This window comes from Salarias fasciatus, chromosome 3 (genome assembly GCF_902148845.1).
Source record: "Salarias fasciatus chromosome 3, fSalaFa1.1, whole genome shotgun sequence".
In the NCBI taxonomy this organism is placed as follows: Eukaryota; Metazoa; Chordata; class Actinopteri; order Blenniiformes; family Blenniidae; genus Salarias; species Salarias fasciatus.
Window position 1 is genome coordinate 28,503,502 of NC_043747.1, and position 24,870 is coordinate 28,528,371.

Here is a 24,870-nt window from a genome sequence, read left to right on the forward strand (position 1 = left end):
TCATGGAGTCGTCTCCTCATCTCCCACGATGTCGGGTTTGGGGTAGCCGAACAGCTTGAAGTCCGGTTCATACAGTTTGTACAGTTCCCTCCGTACCTCAGTGGGAATCGGTTCATACCAGTCTCTTACCCAGCTGGCTTCAGTGAAGTTTGTGTACGCTGAAGGCAATTGGACCAGATGGTCCACTTTCATAAGTTTCAGAACTTGCTCTGCGTCTGTGCCGAGGGACTCCAGTCGCCCAATGAAGTCGTACTTCACCTGACAGGGATGGCACAGCCGGTACATCTGAAACCAAACAGACATGGCCGCTCTGTTAAAACTGGAGTTTCATGAGGGACTGAACCCCTCCAGGCTAGGACCCTGTTATATAAGTATTGCTTTTTATCAGTTACTGACACCCAAATAGTTAGGGTTAGGGTTAGTGTTAGTGTTCGGGTATCGGAGGATTTCTGCTGTCAATTCAAATGGAGTCGGATGGTGGAAAGTCTTGCGTTTCACACAATCTGAAGCCTCTATTGTCTAAACAAGTGTGAGACTAGTCTAAACTGTGTGTGAAACAAATACACTGCATGAAAAGCCAGATATTCGGGCCTGTACATTGTTGTAAACGTGCGTCGTTTGCGACAATGTATGTGTGTTTCCAGGTGCTGCACTCCTCGTTTGCCTGTGGCATTTTATTGTCAGCAATATACTCGCTTGTGTGGAGGAGAGGGAGGGGTGAGGGGAAGGCGGGCGGGTGGAGCAGGGAAGGGGGGAATACACACCGCACCGGAGAGGTGTGAAAAACTGATTAGAACTCCGCCAGCCTGTCTGGCTTCATTCAGAACACCCACTGGATAATAATAATAATAATGAATTTTATTTATCATGCACTTTACATTTGTAAAACAAATCTCAAAGTGCTACAATGGAATTTAAAACAACAGTGATGAAAGTACACAGGGCAACAAAAAAACCCTGTGTCACGATTGGTTAAGAGATCTGTTGCTATTGGTCAACTTTGGCTCATGAATGTCCGAATTTGCCCCCTCCCTCCCGCCCCCCTCCCTCCCTCCCCCCGCTCATTTCCCCACCCCTCCCGCCCCCCTCCCTCCCTCCCCCCGCTCATTTCCCCACCCCTCACCCCCCCTCAAGTTATCACCAATATAATATCACCTTCATACTTGCCATTAAACAATGAGCTGTCCTACAATCAATGATAATAATGTATTGTGAGAGAAAAATTGTTGCAGACATGTTGAAAAACAAGAGCTTTATTAAACTGAATGAACCGTGAACAAAACAACCATGCACACTCTCAAACCGATAAATATATTCAAAAAAAAAAAAACAAAAAAAAAAAAACACGCAGCAGTGGCAGGCACACGCCTGCCGATTACTCTGGCTTAAAATGTCTCTTTGCTGCCTCTGAGTCATATTTATTTGGTTTTGTTCTGTCAGATGGTTGTCCACTTTGCAGCCGTCTGATGTAAGGCTGCGTACTTGGCGTCAGCCTCGAGCTGTGTCTGTAATGCAGCACACAGGTCAGACAGCTCCCGCCATCGTCCTCATCAGGTCGGTTGTGATGCCCTTCAATAACGCCATTTCGTCTGGAGCAAGTACCGTCCAGCAGCTGTGAACACAATCAGAACCGGGGATGAATACCAATCAGTCAATACTTCACAACTGGAACAGAAAAATAAAGTCTTAGGAACCAGCAATAGTATTCTAACCACATCGTACACAAAACACAATGCAATGAATCAAATTAATATATCTAGTAAAGGAAAAAATGAATATTATTAGCATCACGTTACCTCGACCTGTTCTCCTCCTGCGGCCGCTGGAATGGCATTGTTTTTGAGATTCATTCTCTGGATCTTCTGGCCTTCATTTCATTCCTGAACTGGGAAGAAGTCCTCCGATGTGAAGTGGGCACTACACACCCGATAATCCAAATGTGGTTAAGTTTGAACTTTGATGCTGGGGTCCGTGTTGAGCGCTATTAGCCATAGCTTCAATAAATCCCGGTCACGAAGCGGGAGCCTGTGAGCTCAATGACGTCCAGCTGGTCATTTTACTTTCACAGCAGGATATATGCACACTGGAACTATTGTACCAAAGTTACAACCAGCTGAAAATAAACTCTGACTGCCTAAAAAAGCTGATCGAGATGCCGTGGTCTGACTGCAGAGCAGAGACGCTACTTCCATGTAAACAAACAGTGCGCCACGGCGCAGTGTGATGACATCATCGCTTCAGAGTTCCTGGAGATTTGCTCAATCTAGCCGGTTTACAGACTTCCCAATAGCGCTAAGTGATGCTGACTTAATAAATTTACATGTATCTACCACCCCACAACAAACATAAGAGAAAAGAGTGTCTGTAACGGCTGCATGTCGGTGCCCCGCCCGCTGCCGTTATATGGATATGGGAGCATCTAATTATCTCCGAACCAACTGTAAATCACACGAAAGTCAAACGGGTGAGTAAATGTTGTTGTGACGAATGTGAAATAAGGTCCAGATTGTAAAAACGACCGTTCCCCTTTAATGGGTTAAATGACATGTATTTAGGTTTTCTGTGCTACAGAAAGATGTAATTACAGAGAGACAGCAATATGTGCAACATATTGCTGTGTTGTTTTGAATTTATGTTAAGAAAATAAAAAAGGAGAACTTTTAATAAGTTTTTTTTTTTTTTTTTTTAATAGATAATGTACATATTTTACTATATTAAAAAGGAATCAGATCGGGACTCGGAATTGGCAGATACTCGAAATGATAGGACTCGGACTCGGACTCGTGGCAGAAACACCTGATCAGGACATCCCTCGTTATTATGAAAATAAATCTAGTCAAGCATGTAATTACCACTAAATGTATCCCACGCTCCCTCTCTCCCTCCTTTCCACAGGTGTCAGAGGCCAAAACTTCAGTCACAATGGAACCACTAGGTTTCAAGAGAGGACTGGAAAGGCTTCTGGATGAAGGAATTGGTGTGAATGTTGTCACCACAGACAGACATCCCTCTATCAGAAAAATGATGAGAGTTCTATCCAGAAATAAAACACGAGTTTGATCCATGGCATACATCAAAAGGTGAGTCCCAACTCTAAAGTATTGAGTCAGGCCACAGAGCACGAGTGCTGTCAAATTGTGGTCATACACAAGTAGTGTGTGCCTTCTCTGAAGTTAAAATTTATATTTTCATCATTCTTTTTCTTCTATTACTTTAGGAATTTAAAAAAAGCTGGTTTTGGCATCAAAACACAAGGACTGCAAGGACCTTGGTCCCTGGGTGAAGAGTATCACAAATCACATGCGGTGGTGCTGCAGCTCATCAAAAGGAGATAAAGAGGTACACACAAAGACACACAATGTTACCGATGGCTGAGCGCTATTTATAAAACTTGAACAACTAACCGGTGTAGCGCTTGATATAATGCAATGATAAAAGCATTTTGCAAAAATCTGGTTATAAAAAGCTATGACTACACTGTTTTTTTAATTGGTAGGTCACAGAAAATGTTCCTGTAACTCTAAAAAGACGTTTTCATGTAATCTAATTTTATTGTCAGTTGATCAGTTGTGAGTTGATCAGATCATGGAAGTCAATTCTTTGGCATATCATTGAGGTCCATCGCTGAGCAAAGACTCCCCTGCCTACAAAGCCCTTCATGATGTGGTTATGGATAAATGCCTCCTGCAAGACTTGGAGCACATGGCACTTTTCAAACACACAGGTAAGTGTATCAATTACATATATGTGTAATGTGTATGTACACACACACACACACACACACACACACACACACACACACACAGATATATATATATATATATATATATATATATATATATATATATATATATATATATATATATATATGTATATATAAACTGTGTTCTCGCCTGTGATGTGGCTTCTTGTTTGTTGTTAAAATGATGGCACAGCCGAAGGTAAATGGTGTCGAGTTCTTTTGTCAAACGTAATCCCAAAGTGTGGAAACAAAATGACGAGCTCGAAAACTATTTACAGTTTTTACAAAAAGAACAGGAAGGAAAAGGAAAATTCTCATAAAGATATTGGTCTTTCGTTACCTCCATTGTAACAAGTCAAACCAACGCTTGCCGACTCCCACTCTCTCTATCAGAGTCAGGTCTGTCTCTCTCCACAGGTGGAGGTTGGCCTCCTTTTAACAGCGCAGTCCCCTCCCTTCAAGTAATTAACAATGAAAATCAGAGATTTCTCCCACAAAACATAATAAATCCCCATAATAAATACAGGATCGTTTTCCCCAAAATATACAGAAACAACCAGTTGCAGCACTGCATCTCCAAGTAGGTCAGCAATCAAAATAAATTATTTTCATGCCGAAATCGGCACCTGTCGGTGACATCATCATGACATCACTTCCGGGTTTCCCTGTCTGACGGGACATAACCAGAAAGTAAACACGGCCCTTGGTTTGCCAGTGGGAGGACGTGAATGGGACGTGAATACTGGTGAAAAGTTTGCAAGGTGAAAAGATTATGGCAGGAGGATGATTTGGCAGTGGTCAAGTGTGCACCCACGACTACTGCGGTGAATAACAATGTCCAAATATGCGGGGAACGGAGCAGATGGACGGAGAAAAGACACAGGTGAGTGTTCAAGCTCGGGTCCTCTACCAGAGGCCTGGGAGCTTGAGGGTTCTGCGCAGGATCTTAGCTGTTCCTAGGATTGCGCTCTTTTGAACAGAGCTCTCAGATGCTGTTCCTGGTATCTGCTGGAGCCATCCTCCCAGCTTGGGGGTTCCTGCTCCCAGTGTCCCGATCACTACTGGTATCACTGTTGCCTTTACACCCCACACTCTCTCTCTCTCTCCTCCCTCAGCCCTTGGTATTTCTCCAGCTTCTCATGCTCCTTTTTCCTGATGTTGCCATCACTTGGGATTGCTACATCTATCACCACAGCTGTCCTCTGCTGTTTATCCACCACCACTATGTCAGGTTGATTGGCCATCACCTGCTTGTCAGTCTGGATCTGGAATTCCCACAGGATCTTGGCTCGATTGTTCTGGACCACCTTTGGAGGTGTCTCCCATCTTGACCCTGGGACCTCCAGTCCATACTCGGTACATATGTTCCTGTACACGATGCCCGCTACCTGGTTGTGTTGTTCCATGTATGCCTTGCCTGCCAGCATCTTACAACCTGCTGTGATGTGCTGTACTGTCTCTGGGGCTTCTTTGCACAGTCTGCACCTGGGGTTTTGTTTGGTGTGGTAGATCCCGGCCTCTATTGATCTTGTGTTAAGGGCCTGTTCTTGTGCAGCCATGATTAGGCCTCTGTGCTCTCCTCCAGTCCAGCCTTTTTGATGTCTGAGGCATTCACTTAGCAGAGCATCACTGGGAGCCATCTTCTTGGTATACTCATGGAGGTTCTTGGTTTCCTCCTGGATAGTGGCTCTGACACTCACTACTCCTCAGCCTCCCTCCTTTCTCTTGGTGTATAGCCTCAGTATGCTGGACTCAGGGTGGAACCCTCCGTGCATTGTAAGGAGCTTTCTTGTCTTGATATCAGTGGCTTGCATTTCTTCCAGCGGCCAGGATATTATGCCAGCAGGGCATCTGATTACTGGTAGGGTGTAGGTGTTTATGGCCTGGATCTTATTTTTGCCATTCAGCTTACTCTTCAGGACCTGTCTTCCTCTCTGTAGGTATTTGGCTGTGGCTGACTTTCAAGCTGCCTCCTCATGGTTGCCATTTACCTGTGGGATCCCCAGGTACTTGTAGCTGTCCTGCACATCTGTTATGTTCCCTTCAGGCAGTTCAACTCCTTCAGTTGTGATCACCTTCCCTCTTCTAGATACCATTCGTCCACACTTATCTAGTCTGAATGACATCCCGATATCATTGCTGTATATCCTGGTGAGGTGAATCAGGGAGTCGATGCCACACTCATTTTTGGCATACAGTTTGATGTTGTCCATGTAGAGGAGGTGGCTGACAGTTGTTCCGCTCTTGAACCGGTATCCAAAGCCGCTCTTAGTAATGATCTGGCTGTGGGGGTTCAGGCATATGCAGAACAGCAGGGGGAACAGGGCATCTCCATGGTATATGCCGCATTTGATGCTCACCTGTGCCACTGGCTTTGAGTTGGCCTCTAGACTTGTCTTCCACAGCCCCATTGAGTTCTGAATGAAGCTCCTTAGAGTCCTGTTGATGTTGCACAGTTTCAAGCACTCCAGTATCCACGTGTGTGGCATTGAGTCATAGGCTTTCTTGTAATCAATCCAGGCAGTGCACAGGTTGGTGCTGCGGGCCTTGCAGTCTTGGGCGATTGCTCTGTCAACCAGTAGCTGGTGTTTGGCCCCCCTGGTGTTATTGCCAATCCCTTTTTGTGCTTTACTCATGTACTGATCCATGTGCCTACTTATCTTGGCCGCTGTGATGCCTGATAGGAGTTTCCATGTGGTGCTGAGGCAGGTTATAAGCCGGTAGTTTGATTGTATTGTTGACTTCTGGGTGTCCTTCATGATGAGGACTGTCCGGCCTTGGGTTAGCCAGTCTGGGTGTGTCCCTGATATTATCAGCTGGTTCATTTGTGCTGCAAGGCATTCATGGAGTGCAGTTAGCTTCTTAAGCCAGTAGGCGTGAATCTTGTCGGGCCCTGGAGCTGTCCAGCTCTTCATTTTGGCCACTCTTGCCTGTACATCTGCTGTTGTAATTACGACTGGGTCTTGTTCTGGGAGATTGCTGTGCTCTGCCTACAAGCCTGCCAGCCATTGGGCATCGGTGTTGTGTGACACATCTTTCTCCCAGATACTCTTCCAGTATTGCTCAGTCTCAGCCCTGGGTGGGTCTGCTGTGGTCTTACTACCCTGCCACTGAGAGCAGACCTTAAGCCGGCCACACACTACAGGATTTTTTCAATCTTCCCCGATTCAGACACCACACACTACACTACAGCAGAGGACAGATCGTACCCGATCTTCCTCTCCTGATCGTCTAGTTTGTGGTGTCACTCCGGAGCAGACCACACACCAGCAGATTCTTCAGCCGAGAATCGGCTCCTCACTCCTCCTAATCTCACGTCGTCCGACGTGACTTTGTGCTGTTTCCCTTCATAGCTGTTTTTACATTCATCTCCACTTTCAATAATAAGTGGAGAACTCATTCGTTCCCTCAGTTCATTCATTCACATCGGTATCGCTCCTTCAGTGCAGACCCCCACCCGCCGTGCGCACGGAGCACGGACTGTCAGCACCTTGTTAGAAAATTTAAATGTTCCAGTACAGAAGAGGGAAACATAGTTTCAGATCATTTTATTATAATTTACATTTAATAATAATTCAGCTTATTAGCTAATCTGTTTGTGTGTTTTTTTTGTTTTGTTTTTTTTTTCTTTTGAGTCCCGAGTGCAGCAGTAGAATAAAGTTATTAGCAGACCGTGTCAAATAAAAGCTACTTTTTTAAATCATCAAATATCTTAAATCATTCTTTATGTCCACAGATTTGATAGTTTACACCAGAATAAATACACATTGAGCTTTGATTAGGAAAGTTTCATTATAGTCCGCTCTGTCTCTGAGGGCACGGAATCGGTGGAAAGTTTTTTTTTTCTTTTATTATTATTTTTTCTTCCCCATTCTTCCGTGATGGTTAATAACGGAGATTAATTAAAACATTGGGATTATTGCAGGACTGGAGGAGATGCAGACATTAGATCGGAGTTTGGGTCTGAATGGAGGATCCACTTCATCCAGGAGCGATAGGATTAACCATCACTTTCTGCACGGCTGAGTTTAAAGCTCTGGCTTTTCTGTTTCACTGTCATATATAGTGGATATATATCACAGACATATATTCATCATCCAGCTCTTGACAGCTGTGAGTGGATGTTTTTAATCAGCGGCACCTTGGTGAGACGGAGCTGTTCATCCAATCAGAGAGCTTTATTTCGAGGGTGTGGACAGCTCTACTCAGAGCTGATCGGCGCCTCTCGGAGCGCACCACACACTACAGGATTTGCGATCGGAAATATTGAACATGTTCATTATCTCCGATCTCCCCTTCCGACGCCTCCCGAGAGGCTCCGACCGGAAAAAATCTCTCGGAACACACCGCACACTACACGAAGATCGGACCCGAACTCATTTGCATACTCCCGACAATCGGACCCTGTCGGCCTCGATCGGGAGGAGAAGATCGGGGCAAAATTCGGCCCGATTATCCTGTAGTGTGTGGAGGCCCTTAGCTGGATTGTTGGAGAACACCCTGTTTATTCTCCTGGTCTCCACTTCTCTGATGTATCTCTTTAGGCGGGTAGCTAGGGCTGTGAGTGCTAGTGCTGGTGCTTAGCAGTCTCCAGTGCCTCAGTTATTGACAGCTTTCTGTATTTCTTGGGCAGTTCTTTCTTGAGATTCACCCCTCTGCTTAGTTCTGTGAGGAAGCTGACTTCTCTCCGTGTTGCCATGATTTTTGCCTGTAGCCTTCTTTTCCATGGAGGTTCTTGGTCACTGTTCATCTTGTAGCCAAGATGACTGTCGCTGTTGCATATATCAGCTGATTGGTCTCAGTGATGGTGCTGGTAGGGATAGTTCGCAGTGCTGTGTTCACATCTTCCAGTAGAGATTCCGATGGTACTTTATCTTTACTTAGCCTTGGCAGCCAGGAGGGTGTTGAGTTCCTCCAGGACTTCATGATCTTCTCTCTCAGGTCAGCTGCTCTCGTGTTCAGCTCTGTTATTGGGGCTTGGTAGCATCTTGTACCGTGGGTGAGGTGCTGGGGCTTGGTATCCATTCTTGTTGCACCTCATCAATCTCCAACTGTGACAGTAAGTTCCTCTTGCGGATATTTGAGCACTGACTTAGTAGCTGGTTCTTAGTCAGCTTGGATGTTTGGTTTCGAAGTAACCATTGTTCCCACATTCTCTGCATATTTCCCCTTTCGCTGGGATTACTGCTGTAGTAGCATTCCATTAACGCTCTGTTCTCTGACCTGCTCCACAAGTGTCTTGTTCGACGTTTGAGCCGGTATGACTCTTTCATTTATGGTTTTGCTCATGCTGAGGTGTATATATATATATATATATATATATGAAGTATAAATTATCATTTATTAGACCCTCCAGAAAAACGCGATTATGCGAACGTGTGAATTCACGCATAAATCACATTTTTGCCGCTGATTATGCAGGGGCCACATATTTTCCAAAAAGGCGCATAATTCCCGCAATAATCTGACATTTACTGCGAAAAAAAGAGAAATGGTCTTGCTTGAAGCGCTGTGACGTTCAATGAACGAGTCGTCCGTTTGAACGCGTTCTTTTAAGTGAATGATGAAAGCCGGTTCACAGCTGTCTGAGAGCCGTTCCTTTGTGCAAATAGTCCACGTTTCCTTCACGTGTCTCCTGAGTCCAGCTGTCACCGCTGCCTCCAGGTGAATGACGGAGTTTCAGTTTTCCGCAGCTGGCTCCAGTCACCTGAACGCAGCAGCTAACTAGCGGAGGAGAAGTGTCCAGAAACCGGAGAGTAGCCGGTGTTTTGGAAGAACCTATTGGCGACTGGGTTACTTTCACTTCCCTTGTTGCTGATAGATGTTAAAAACCAGACAAAATGCCGTGTCTGACCTTTAATGAGTCTGATTTCAACATCTGCTGCTACTAGCAGCAGCAGCAGGAAGTGCTAAAGGAAGTCAGTCACCAGTTAACAAGAAAACCAGTTCATTTGATACACTGTATTGACGGCTGTCTCACAGGTTTTAGCAATTGTGCGCACACACACAGACACAGACACACACACACACACACACACACACACACACACACACACACACACACACACACACACACACACACACACACACACACACACACACATACACACACACACACACACAAAATTTGCTAAAACCTGTGATAAAGTGTGTGTGTGAGTGTGTTCCATTGATGAGCATTGGTGAGTAACAGTTTAAGATAAATAACGAACTAATATAAAATGAATGTGATTTAGTGGTGTGTGTGTGTGTGTGTGTGTGTGTGTGTGTCTGTGTGTGTGTGCGCATATAATAGAGAGAGAGAGAGAGAGAGAGAGAGAGAGAGAGAGAGAGAGAGAGAGAGAGAGAGAGAGAGAGAGAGAGAGTGGGTAACCTACATATCTGGCATCCTTTCGCATATTTCACAGCATACTTCACAACTGTCCGCAATTTTACCGCATAAAATGGCATAAAAACCCTGCATATTTATTTGCATAATCAAGCATTTTAGCTCGCATAATCTGGGATTTAAGTACGCATAATCAAGAATTTTTGCTCGCGTTTTTCTGGAGGGTCTAATTTATAAAATATTGTTCAGTGCCAAAATTGTAATAAACCTCTGTAACATGTCTCCATGTAGTATACTACCAACAATCCCTTTTTTAATGTGAAATATGTTTCTGCAGGACAGCTGAAGGTTCCACAATACTCTCAAGTACACTCCTAAAAGACTACACTTCCAGTATTCTTCAATGCAGGCAAGTACAAAGTAGCCTCGTGAACCAGACCTGCCCACTCCTCATCCAGATTTGGATTTGGACTTGGGCTTAGTCTGGATAGGAGCCCATAGAAACTTCTTGCAGGGGGTGTCTGTTACCCCATTGACTGACAGCGTACTTCAGCCAATCAGCGCTTCAAAAAAATACGTCATCAAAATGTGTTCGCTTCTCTAAGGGTTAGTATTAGCTCTTTAGCTCTAGCTTCCCTACACACAAAGACACGAGAAAACGTAATTGTAAATCTAATTGTACTGGCTGACCAAACTTCGGGGGTGGAGAACATTACAATAAAATTATAATGCAGGCGACTGGTTTGATCATGCGGCGTTCGCGGATCACATGCCGGTCACATGATCTGGTCACATGACCAGACAGCCGCTCGCGCTGTGCGCTCGTAGCTAAGCTACTCGGTTCAAATAGGACGTCAACCATGAAGCTCCAGGTCCATTCTCCACCTCTAACCTGTCAGTCACCATAACCACACAGTTTGTCCTCCAGTCCCCTGCCTGCTACGTGAGGAGAAGCGGCGCTGCCGGCACGAAAAAAACTGCAAATCGTCGCGGCGCAGCCGGCATCGCTGCACTACGATTCCCAGAATGCCTTGGGACTGGTCACATGACCAGACAGCCGCTAAGCGCTGCGCGCTTGTAGCTAAGCTACTCGGACGTCAAACATGAAGCTCCCAGGTACATTATCCACCATCGTGATTAAAAAAAAAGAAAGACGCTTTTGGCCGAGTTGGTAAGCAGCTTACAGTCAAGTCGGCACCGACCAACTCGGCCACTCGAGAGCCCCCCCGCCCGCGAGGCCGACTTGGCTTGATGCCGACTTGGCTTGATGCCGAGTTGACTGTATCCCGGGGCGGTGCCGAGTTGGCCGGGGCCGACTTGGAGTGGTGCCGACCTGACTGTATCCCAAAATCACCACCCCAGGACTGCTGATTCTCCCCTCCTGACTGAAAATAATGTTGTGTAAATGTGTAAATAAAATTCAGCTTGTGACTTCTTTTGTCTGTTAATTATGCTAATCCACCATACGTACTCAATTTAGTTATTCAAAGGTAACTTTTATTTGCAATATCTTTCATGCATGACCAATACTTTTCACCAATAAGAAGTCTAATAAAGCATTATTTTATATTGTATAGTTTATTTGGTAAATCTGAATCAACGGTGTGGGTAGGTCAATAATATAATGACAGAACGTATGAGTAATACAATATAATAAACATAACGATTAGCAAAAATAAGAGTGATAGTAGAAAACTGCCACTATAACATGTCTATTGCATCTTCTGCGTCTTGGAAACCTGCGTAAGTCCCAGTTGTTGAAGGGTATCTTCTGCGAATGAGAGCGACCACACATGATGGCAGGGGTTGTCTATTGCCACGTCCCAGCTGTTCTCCCCTCAGGGCCCATTCCAGCACTATCCTGTAAGCCACCAATCTGTACTGACTGGAGAGAAAAGAACAATAACAGTTGTATGAATACACTAAGACAGCAGTTTCCAAAGTGTGAGGCGCGCCTCCCCTGGGCGGCGCCAGAGGGTTTCAGGGTAGGCGCGGCGTGACAGAGAAGCAACAAAAAAAAAAACTGTGTGGGCTTCTGAAGCAGCAGCGCGCGCAGTGTCTCCTGTGAGATTTCTCACCCCCACCCTCCCGCCCCCCACTAGGGATGGGAATCGAGGAATTATTTGGCTGTCTCCTTAACGATTCCGCTTATCGGTTCCGCTGTGTGCGTGACGACGTACCATGGACTCCCAGCAGCCACGGGGCAGCTGCGGCACACTCTGGCGCCGCTACAGAGCCGCGGACCAGAAACTTTCAGCAAGGATCATATTTTTCCTCACTCTGGAGCCCGCTGCTTCAATCTAAACAGAAACAAGTCGGGTGCCAGATGGAAAGTAGATATGTGTTCCTAAATCTTTGATTTCAAAATAAAGTCATGTTTTTGCCTTCACACTTTTTTTTTTTTTTTTTGTAATTCTTCTGGTAGAATATATGACAAACAGTGCGATCTAATCATTATATGCATTAGAAGAATGAACGATGTAGTACTTACTCATAGTAGGAAAGTCAAAAGATGCCAAAATTGCACAAATCAAAGCTCTATGACCGGAGCGGCTGTGTTGCCAGATTGGATGGGTTTCTGCACAATCAAGCTTCTTTTGAACCCGAGGTGGATTGATGGAATGGCTGTGTGTTTGTAACATGTTTTTTTTTTTTTTTAATGCAAATCCAGTTTTTACAGCTTTAACATGCATTTTCTACAGAGATGGAGGTTTGGAATGCTTTCTATTGTTGGATGGTTTTAACATTATATTCGGGGCAGATCTGGCAACCTCCATCAGCTGACAGCAGACACACCGAGACTGTGTGAGTGACAGAGCTGCAGAGCTGGACCAGACATGCAAGGACATCCAGTGTGAGGCCGGTGTTGGAGCCCAAGACTTCCGTCTGGCCGACTCCACCCAGTTCTTTTATTCTATGCTTGGTATAAAGAATGCCAAAACGACTGACTTCAGATTATTACCATTTATTTAGGTATAGCCAGATGTAATGCTCAGCGCTGGACCTTACAGGGAAAGATACGCAGTATTTTGCCCTGAAAGGATCCTGATCGTCGATGAGACAGAGCTTTTATTCCATATTCTTCTGGGCTGGGCCCCGACAGATAGCTTGGACTTTGTTCGCAATTGGCAATTTGGTGTTGATGTCAGCTGCCAACCGAGAGCTGACATCCTTATCGAGTATGTTTGGAACACTAGTGTGTGTGTGCTGATATCTCTGGAGCATGTGGGTATGTTTCCACTTTAACAGAATATCTTATAAACTAAGTGTACTTCTCTCAGGAACAAGTGTCACAACGGCCTGATGTGCAGTCGATACAATTGTCCCATAGCAGTAGTGCTAATTAAATACCTAACACTGGTGTAATTTGGATTTGAGCTTTCCAGCCTGGCGTCAGGAAGAAGCTCCAGAGTTTGGCTGTATTTCACGCCAAAGGATGAAACCGGGGCTACTTGCAGCTTGCAAAGTTTTCATGACATAGATATTTTTTTTCTTCTCTTCAGGATGAAGATATTAAAGCGTAAATGCAAACACCCCATTTGTATTGTTTCATTTCTCACTCAATGAGAATTGATAAGAGAACTGATAAGGAATCGTACCGATAAGCAGTATTGATAATGTAATTGGAATCGCTAAATTCTTAATTCTCATCCCTACCCCCTGCTCCCACGGTACAAGTGAGCATCGATTCTGTCTGAGCATCCGGCATTAATCACCCACTTTTGAAATCACTACGCCCAGACGCCATGTTTAGTAAGTAGTTCCATCTTAGCAATCTTTGCAAAACCAACTCAATCTCGTAATTTTGCATTAATATTTCACAGCGTAGTGAATGTGCGGATTATAACGTGTCCACCAAGGTGTTTTGGGGTTGTTGGATTGTGTATTTGATGAGTTTGACGAGGGGAATCAAAAATACCGTTCACTTCCATTATGTCCGCCGTGAAGTTCTCCTCAGACCCAGCTCAAAATAAACAATAGCTTGTCCTCACAAAAAAAGTAAGTATGCTGTTCGAAATGACTAAGGAATTGCGCTAAATGGGCCAATTTGCCAAAATGTTGAAGTATCCCTTTAGCGACTACTTTTCTAAATTGCAAGCGTAGAAGAAGAAGAAGTTCCGCTGTTTATATTCTGCTGTGAGTAACCGAGCTGTGGACAATCACAAAAGTGATTGGCTCCTGTTTTAAAGCTTTGACTTCTGTGTCCTGCTGAAAGGGCGCAAGCGTGTTGCTTGGTCTGCCGCGGCTTCCGTAGTTCAGGGTGCGCGTGCAGACGTGCACTGGAGCAGTATGAGAGCGCCCTGTTTGGGCTCTTAAAATGTACTAAATGACCTCGTTAAGAATTAATTACGGACGTTACGCGCTCAGGACACTTGGATTACAGCGGACGAGCAGTATGAAGAAAAATGTGCACGTTTTGTGGACTTTATGGACCGTTTTTTCTTTCGGGCTCGGTCGTCCCTGTTTGTTGACAACGAAAATCCCCCCAAAATCTCCAGCTGCATTTGAAACATCAAAAAAGTGCTCCAGAGTGTTTCTCAGCATGAGGGTGAGTAGAAAATGAGGCCAAATCGTTTTTTGGGCGGAGTATTCCTTTAAGGCATTTAAAAAGTTTTAAAGTAACAGATACAACAGTCTCACCTTTGCTCCTGCTCATAGCGTGTTTTCTTCAGAGAGGTGCAGTCTGCGAACCGTTTCCTGAAAGAATAAAAAGTCACGTTTAACAACACAGACGACAGACGTCAGGATATCACTGCATTCTGCTAAAATTCACTTAAATATCCTTCAAACGGAATTTTATACTGACCTCATTGCTGGGACTAAATGTCGCCTTTAGCTTTGTGCCGCTGAAGAAGCTGTTAAATTCACCTTCCAGGGTCTGGTTCTCAGAGGTTAGCTCACCAGGACCCGGGGCTCCTGCAGCCTCCGTCCAGCCTCGGTGTCTGTGGCGGGACTGGCTGGAACAAGTCGGCCAGGCTGTCCCAGACGAGGGTCCATGCTCAGTCGGAGAGGAAGCGGCTCCGTGTTATTTAATTAATTTTTTACGATACAGAGCAGCTCAGAAAACAAGCTGCTGAGCTATAGACCGGAGAATTTGCTCAGCAGGGACTGTGCATGCACGATTCCTTCTGAAACAAAGGTGCGTTTCATTTCTACACAGGGTCGTTTTCTGTGAACAGGTCCACAGACATTAAGGTACGCTGCCTCCGCCAGGACAAGACAAACAATAAATTAAACCAACAATGAACCAACGATCACATGATCTGTTCTCTTTTTTTTTTTCGTTTGTTTGTTTGTTTCACTGAAAATAGTTGTTTACCATGTCGTCAAGTGTTTTTAATCCTGGCCCAGTAGACCTACAGACGGCCTGAAGGAAATATTAAAATGTTTTATATCTTTAGGTTTTCACTTTGCTAGTTTAAAAATGTTTGAACTGAGAGAGACGGGTGAAAGTTTTGGTAAGTCCAACATTACATGTTGCTGGGTATTTACAAAAATGGTTATTTGCCCCTCTGTGCTATTAAAGACATCTTCCTTCACACAGACCTTCAAAAAACCTTTGTTCAGAGCAGAATGAATCAATACATGAAATAGAGACTGAATGTATTAATGAAATAATGAAAGAAAGAAAAAAGAATGAAATAATGAATGAATGAATGAATGAATGAATGCATGAATGAGAAATATTGGAACTAACTGAGGGGGGTTGTGTGGAGATCACCACATTCTGAAATTCTGAGACCATTCCTTCAGGAGAAGTGGCTCATTTTCATACTTCTCCAGCAGCAAGCAGGTCACCGCTCTGCTTCTTGACATGATAGAGCGGTTGTGAATGGAAATGCAATAAATCCAAAAGAGCTTGGTCAAACATAAAAACAAACACTGCTTTCACTCTACACATCTTCACAACAGCAGTGGAACTGTGAACACTGGTCAAAGGTCACACACAGATGGTGCTTCTGTCTCATACTGAGATGAAATTCTATCTCTATACATGGGAAACAAAAGATGAAGTTTTTCTAAATCTCCACTGTGGAAGGACTTTTCAGATACTGTTTTTGCACTAAATGTAGACATATTATTGCCAGAGTTTCCAGGCTTTCTCCCGTCCAGACAGTCATTTTGTGGGAAGCCAGTAGAGGTTTGGAGCTACAGGGAACAGACACTTCATATCCCTCCTCATTTCTTGCTCTTGAGTGCATTGCAGGAAGACGTGTGGTAAACAAAGTCACTGTGCAGTTAAGTCACATTAAAGAAAAGGTGTCTGTAGTCACCCTGCTCTGTACAATATTTGAGATTTTAGGGTACTGACGATGTTGAGGAGTGTCTGTGTTACACTTTGATTAATTCCATAAAACCCTGATTAAAATAAAGTAGTTGCTTTAGTTTTGTGTGTGTGTGTGTGTGCATGTGTGTGTGTGTGTGTCCCCTCTTACAAATAACAATGCCAGTGTGAAAACTGAATCCCCCCCACTCCCGAGCTTTACACACACACCTCTGATTTGCATTTGTATTGCTCACAGCATTTTCATTGAGTACGTTTACATGCAGTCAACAACCCCTTTCAAACCCTTTTCAAACTCGAATGTTGGCAATAACCCAGTAGCGCGTGGCCATGTAAACACCCGCCAAAACCCGGAAAAGCTCATTTTCGAGATTTGTAAAACCCGATAATGACCGCTGGGTTACTTCTTTTCAAACTCCAAAGTTCCACCGTGTAAACAGATAACGAGAAACGGGACATTGTTTTTGGCTCTGCACATGCTCCATCCGCAATGAATCATGGTCTTTTCAGTCCAGCAACGAGTAGGCGCGAAACTCACCACACTTTTGTCCGTGTGAGGCTTCCGCAACGCACGATACGAACTGTTATTCTGAGCGCGCACATCGCACATGCTTCCTTCTGAAAGTCGGCGATTTGTATGGCCTGCAGAAAAATCATGTACAACTGAACAACCGTTCTGTCTGCGTTCCGTCTACAGAACGGAGTCACCCAGCAGCGTCTGCCTCTGCAGTCCAGTGGAGGAGGTTGCCAGATCTGCCGATCTAGTCTGTAAAAAAATCTGAAACTCGTAGAAAGCAGCCCAAACCTCCATCTCGGTTGAAAATGCACGTTAAAACCGTATTTTTATGATAAAAAAAAACACGTCATAAACATATACTCATTTAATCAACCCATCCAACGTGTTCAATAAAGAAGCTTGCTTTGGCGGAAACCCCACCCAATCTTACAACACAGAGCCGCTCCGGTCAGAGCTGTTTTGTTTTGAGAACAGCACGACGTGTGCTGTGGTTTGGAAAGGGATATCCCGATTGAATGCCCTGACTTGTAAATGGGGTAACTCTGTCTGTTACAGCATGTAAACGGGGTTTTCCTAATGTTTCAGAAACCCAGATATTGACCTGAACCCGAATTTTAGCTGCATGTAAACATACCACTCGTTGCTGGACTCAAAAGACCATGATTCATTGCGGATGGGAGCTTGCGCAGAACCAAAAACAATGTCCCTTAACTCGTTATCTGTTTACATGGCGGCACTTTCAACTTTGAAAAGGAGTAACCCAGCGGTCTTTATCGGGTTCAAATCTCGAAAATGAGCTTTTCCGGGTTTTGGCGGGTGTTTACATGGCCATGCGCTATTGGATTATTGCCAACATTCGAGTTTGAAAAGGGTTTGAAAAGGGTTATTGGCTGCATGTAAATGTAGTCAATGTCTCTGGAAGGTCTCCCCCATCCTGGGGGCTGAGACACCAGCCATTCACACCAATAAGCAGCAGTTCAGTGTTGACTGCAAGTCTCCATTTATAGCTGTTAACTTAAAAAGCCATGACCATTTACAATGCTGTTTCCTGGCAAAAATCCCTCTTTTCATGCAGTGATACCTGCCGCCAGTGTTCGTTGAGCAAGTTTCTCCTGGTCTTGGGATCCACCAGGTAGGCGATGAACTGCTGAAACGTGGGTTTGAGGCCTGCAGCATGAGCCTCCTGAACTGTGTCTGGCAAATCGGACACATTGCCGTAAGTACGCATGAGCGTCTTACCATAGTTCTTGTAGAAGTCCGGATCGGGCCTGGAAATACAGACGCACACACACACACACACACACACCCACACACACACAAACACACACACACACTTCAATGATGACAGATCCAGAGAGAACACATGTGAATGAGAACATGCACAGTCAGATCCAGACCTTACAAACTTGCTCCTGAAGGCAGAGATGAGTCGAACCAAGGGGTCTCGTACAAACATAAACTTAGTGTAATTCTTCAGCTTGTCTTGCATCATTTGGCGGGCTTGAGAACCATAAAGTTTGGGAAACCTGGTCAGAAGAACAACAAAGCATGATGAACACACAGAGACAGACAGTCGGGTGCACACACACACATACAGACAGACATACTCCCATTATGTGACACACTCCCATTATGTGCCATGTTCGACAGTGAAATTATTGGCAGGCATTGAGTGACTTGATGCCACAGTGAGTGGCGAGGTTTTTTTTGCATATTTGTACCAGCTATAAAACTCAAGTGTCTAGCGCGGCGCAATTGCATTTGTAACGCGAATGCAGTCACATTCACCGTGTCCGGTGGGAACACGGCCTAAGACCCAGTCATGCAGTCCTTGGTGGTTGTTTGTAATGTTTTACACTGACAGCATGCACTATCCATCCATCCATCCATCTGCTACCGCTTGTCCAGGACCGAGTCACGGGGGCAGCAGTCGAAGCAGAGATGCCCAGACTTCCACAGACACTTCCTCCAGCTCCTCTTGGAGGATCCCAATTTGTTCCCAGATCAGGCAAGAGACATATACCCTTTTCCCACTGCAACTAGCGGGTCGACCGTGTCTTCAACCCGCTAACGATTGGCTTTTTTTTTTTAAGACTCCTTTCCCATTGCATGCAGACGTGGGTCTAGCCTCCTGCTGGCGAGCCGCGACACTGCGTTTTCCCGCGCTGATAGTGTCCACGTTGATGACATCGTCAGAGCGACGGAGCAAAACAAAAGTAAACGGTACAGCAGAACACAGTCCCCGTTACCTGTAGACGAATCTTCTCTTCCCCACGGATCAAAAGAAGCTCTCTGGTCTAGGATATCTCACGTTGTGTCCAGAAACAACAACTAGAGTGCTAACTTAGCCGCGCTGCATCGACGTTATCATGTAAGTTCCCGGATGAGTCCCTTCCACTAAAAGCCTGTCAAATTACCGGGTCGATTGCAGAGTCAACGATCCCGTCGAAATCACTGGTCAAACCCTTTCCCACTGCCATGAGGAACCGATAGTTAGCGGGTTCAAACGGGTTTTTTGGCCAGTGGGAAAGGGGTCATAGTCTCTCCAGCGTGTCCTGGGTTTTCCCCGGGGTCTCCTCCCAGTGGGACATGCATGGAACACTTCCCCAGGGAGGCGTCCAGGAGGCATTCTAAAGAGGTATCCGAGCCACCCAAACTGACTCCTCTTGATATGAAGTCGGAGTAACAGCTCTACTCCCTCCCTGGTGACTGAGCTCCTTACCCTGTCTTTAAGGGAGCCCAACGACCCTACGGAGAAAGCTCATTTCCGGGTTCCGGTCGCTGCTCATGTGGCTGACTGGCCGGCTCGTAGAGCAGTGTTTTTTATGGCGTTTATGCTGTGTTTTTGCATCATATTGTTCTGCCACTCGCGTCTTGTTCAGAGTAGGCAGCACACAGTATCGCTGTGGTCTCCGATCTTACACCTGGGAAAATAAAAATGTCAAGGCAGACCCACTAGCCTCCTGCTAATGCTATGCTAACGCTACGACCACGGATCCTACTTTCTTCAAGGATCATTCTCATCATGGACACTCGATGACTTCTCTGGGTACCTCTTCTGCTGCTCCTCCTCCTCCTGTGGGACTTCGTCCCCATGAATCGGTTTAATTTCCCTGACGGCCAGCGGATCATCTACTCCAGGGATCTCATGCTGCAGCTTGGACTCAATCCTCCACCATCACAGACTCAGTTCCTGAGGAAATACTCCGCCACTCATCTCACCGCAAGTACAAGGTAACCAGAAGAGGCAAGAAGAAAGTGGGGTAAGAGCCAGATTAAAGCGGGAGTCATGGAAACAGTGGCCGCTGCGCTCCATTATCCTAGCCAATGTGCGCTCGCTCCGAAACAAGCTGGACGAGCTACAAGCTAACATCAACCATCTGCATGAATACAGGACGGCCTCGATTCTAGCTTTTACGGAGACGTGGTTAAATAACAACAACTGTAACAGCCTGCTGCATATCGATGGCTTTGCCCCCCGCCCCCCCTCTGAGGCTGGACAGGGACAGAGAGCTTACCGGTAAGCAACATGGCGGCTGTGTCTGTCTGTACGTCAACACACGTTGGTGCTCCACCATTGTGAGGGAGAAGCCCTAAAAGGCTTTCAGCAGTATATAACATGCACCACACGCCAGGGGAAGACGCTTGACAAATGCTACGGGTCAGTTCCAGGTGCATACAGGTCACCTCCCTCATGATGAAGGCAATTGGAGAGAATCGTGAAACAGCATGTCATCGGAGTAACTAACTCACAGATTGACCCTCTCCAATTTTCGTATTGTCCGAGCAGAGGTGTTGATGATGCTAAAATATTAATTCTGGACTCCATACACCATCGCCTGGAACACCCAAATGCTTCAGAAAGACTCCTGTTTGCTGACTTCTCCTCGGCATTTAACACCCTCCAGCCGCACATCCTGGCTCACAAACTCTCCTCCCGCTTCCACCTGGAGGATCAGCTCATCCTGTGGATCCTGGACTTTTTAACCCACAGGTCACAGAGAGTGCGGGTCAACAACGCCTTCTCTGACGTGCGTCACACCTCCACTGGTTCTCTCCAAGGCTGTGTCCTCGCTCCGCTACTCTTCATCCTCTACACAGATGACTGCAGATCCACACAGCCAAATTCCCATCTGGTCAAATATGCAGACGACACGGTCCTCCTGTCTCTGCTGACAGGACCATCTCAGTCCCACAGCTCAGTCCTCCAGGAGTTCGTGGACTGGTGTGATGATTCCTGTCTGGGGCTGAACATCAAAAAAACTAAGGAGATGGTAGTGACCTTTTCCAGTACCTCCTGAGGAAGCTTGACTCTTTTGGAGTAAGTCAGAACATTCTCAGAACATTCTACTACTTCTTCATAGAGAGCACCATCACCTTCTCCATCACCTGTTGGTTCTACTCCATCAGCCTCCAAAACAGAACTGTCTGCAGAGGACTGTCACTGTCTGCTCTAAAATCATAGGACTGCCTCTCAGAAGCCTGTCTGCAGTGTATGAACATTTAACATGCAGACTGGCGAACCGGATCATCAGTGGCCCCTCACATGCTCTCTTCTCTGCATTCGAGTGGTTCCCTCTTGGCTGACGGCTTCGCTGCCCCGCATGCAGGACTCAGAGGAGAAGGGCTACCTTCGTACCTAAGGCAGTCCTACTCCTCAATCTTCAGCCCCTGAAGATCCAGAGACTTAAGGTACTCAGGGTGAATCTCATCCACCCCCGGTGCCTTGCCACCGAGAAGCTTCAGCCTGGGTGATGGATAAGTCCACCTCTGAGAACCTCAGCCTCTGCTTCCTTCACGGAAGATGTGGTAACAGGATTGAGGAGGTCCTCGAAGTATTCCTTCCACCATCCTATGATATCCCCTGTTGAGGTCAGCAGCTCCCCTCCTCCACTGTAAACAGTGTTGGTGGAGACTTGCTTTCCCCTCCTGAGATGCTCGACAGTTTTCCAGAATGTCTTGGAGGCTGACCAGTAGTCCATCTCTATGGCCTCCCCGAACTCCTCCAGACCCAGTTTTAGCCTCCACAACCACTCAGGCTGCAGTTATCTCGGCCTTCTGGTTCTTGTTAGCTACTTCTGGGGTCTCACGAGCCAACATGGCTCGATAACACTTCTTCTTCAGCTTGATGGCAGCCCCTACGTCCAGTGTCCATCACCGGGTTTGGGGGTGACATTCGCGGTGACATTCCATGCCCCTTGAGCTCGTCGCTGTGTCCAGGAATCAAGTCACTGGGCACCCTGCCATCAGCTGCCACCCAATCCACAGTGCATCCGGCCTCTATGGTTCCCTCGGTGTGTGGCAGGTCTACCGGAGGTCTCACGTCGTCCCTTCGAGCTGAGCCCAGCTGAGCCCCATGGACAAAGGCCCGGCCACCAGGCACTCACTTGTGAGCCCCAACCCCAGACCTATGTCCAGAGTAAGGCCCGGGCTGCGCCATACCATCTTTATCCATGGACCAACCCTGGATAAAGATGAGAGCACCCTGGATGGGTCTCCAGTACATCACAGTGCAAACACACAGAGACAAACAACCACACACACTCACATTCACACTGACTGACAATGTAGAGTCACCAGTTAATCTCACATGCATGTTTTTGAACTATGTGAAGAAACTGGAATACCCAGAGGGAAACCCAGGTACACACGAGGAAAACATGCAAACTAGACATAGAAAAGGCCCGGCCACGTATCGAACTCATGATCTCCTCACTGTGACAAGGGAACGCTCATGTCATTGATATCTACTCAACCAAATTAACTTTCAGCTACCAAGACTTTAATGGACAGTGGTCATTATTCTTCAGTGCTTAATATTTAGATAAAAGAGAACATTTTCAGAGTGAACTTACACTCATTTGCTCGAACAGTAAGGATTTTTTATTGGCTGTTAGGATTTCTTTGCAACACTCAAGCTCAACTGAGATGAAACTGGACTTTATAGAGCTATTGATATAAAATAAGCAGATCAAGGGTACATTTATAACATACATTTGGGCTCTGGCTTTAAACTGCATGACGTGTCTTACCTATTAAAAGTGAGGTGGTAATAGGGGTAGTGAGCGACGGGTGAAGGTATTTTTAGGGGATCAGTATAAGGTTTTTTTCCGGACATTGAGAACCCAGTGAGGACCATCATGACCTTCTTCCAGTTGCTGCATGCCACCTAGACAGGTTGAAGTCATGGGAGACCGGGGTGGTGGTGGTGGGGGTGGGCAGGAGAAGGAAAGACAGAACATTGACAGTCTGGAAATAAAGCACTTTTCTTTCAAGCTGTTTGTCTCTTATGCATTTTTCTACAACACTCACATCCACTGCAGCACAAGCACCATCCTACAGAGGAACACAGTGTGGACGTACCTTGGGAATGTAGCAATAGATAATTTGGTGTACGTCATCTACTATTAAGTTTGACAGCTCATAGTTTGTGATCTGATCAAATGGGCGGGTCAATTTGGGGAATTCCTTAGAGGAGCTCATTTCTGAGCACACGTCCATGATCCTCTGCTTCCTCGCTCTTTGTTCCATGTCTTCAGCAGATACAGCACTGCTCTCTTTCTGCTCTTCCTTCAGTTCCTCCTCCTCCCTCTGTTCCCCCTCTTTATATTGCTGAACAGGGATGAGTGTGGTGTCAGGCTTGCTGGTGGGGATGCTGGTCTCAGATCTGCTGGTGCGAACAGGCTGTGAAGGGTCTTTGTTGGTCCTGGTACTCCAACCAGAGTGAGGTGGTCCATAGTGAACTGGCATCACACCTGAATAGAACCAGTTCAGGTTCTCCCAGTACACAACGATGAGCAGGCTCATGAGCAGAGACAGTACGAAAACCAGACGTATGATGGACAACTTCCCCATGGCTGGACCGCATCAAGCTCTGTGATTGGTGAAGAGAAGATGAAGTGGTTATCTCAAGGTTTGTGGTGGCCCGCTATTACTGATGATCCCTCCTGCTTGACAGATGCCACTGAAAGACACAGAAGAGAGCACTGAACCTCTGTACTCATTAACGGCTTGAATACTGACCGTATTGTCTCGTCGGGACTAAAATATTTAAAAGATATCTATATATTTTTTTATTTTTTTATTTACATTTTAAACAGAGGTATTGCCCCTTGAGATGAACCATCTCATTTTCGAGGGGGATCTCAATATTAACTGAAAATAAATAGTACAGGTACAAAGTTAAAACAACCAAACTATTGTAATACAAAAGCAAAAACTTCAAAACTAGAAACAACAAAAAGCAATGGAATAAACAACCCCCCACCCCCACTCCCCCCTCCACATACACACACGCTCACACACACACTTCAAGCCTTCAAGTCATTGTTTAAACATCATCCAACATTGCACTTGTATGACATTGATCCAATAGAGACCCAACCGTGAAGAAACTAATAACAATTACAGCTGCTTCGAAGATGACTGTAAATGGCATTTCGAAACATTGAAAAAGAAGTTATTGATCTGATATGGGCAGGAAGGTTGTTCCAGTCTCAAAGAGCTTTCACACTAAAGGCAGATCTTCTGTAAACAGTGTTAGTTCTCGGAACTGTAAAATAAACCTGATCCGTGTGTCGGAGGCTATACAGAGTATGATACGGCACAAGATATTGCTTCAAGTATTCAGGATAGTCGCAGTAGATGCATTTAAAGATAAAGAGCAGCCAGTGATAGTTTCTTCTGGCAGAAGGTGAAAGCCAAGACAACTTCTCATATAAAACGCAGTGGTGTGTCCTGTCGGGGCATCGGAGGATGAATCTACAGACTCTGTTATAAGCCACATCTGGATAATGTAAACAGGTGGAGGTTGCATTGAAATAAACAACATCTGCATAGTCAAGAATAGGTAGCAGTAACTGATTGGCTATTCTTGTCCTTACCTGATAACTAAAACAGCTCACGGATTGATGCAATGCTCTCAGACTATAGTTGAGTTTATTAGTAATTGTATGTATATGTGTTTCAAAGGAGAGGTCTTTTTCCAACCACACACC

The 24,870-nt window shown here is 45.6% G+C and overlaps 1 protein-coding gene across 1 annotated transcript; it reads right to left on the reverse strand.

The window, feature by feature from the left end:
• Positions 1 to 23,728, reverse strand: LOC115382796 (carbohydrate sulfotransferase 12-like). The gene is made up of 5 exons (XM_030084699.1): positions 23,237 to 23,728; positions 22,906 to 23,042; positions 18,271 to 18,399; positions 17,955 to 18,141; positions 1 to 285 (listed from the first exon to the last, which is right to left on the reverse strand). The coding sequence occupies exons 1-5, from the start codon at positions 23,726 to 23,728 to the stop codon at positions 1 to 3; spliced, it is 1,230 nt and encodes a 409-aa protein (XP_029940559.1).
• Between the last annotated feature and the right edge of the window lie 1,142 nt (positions 23,729 to 24,870).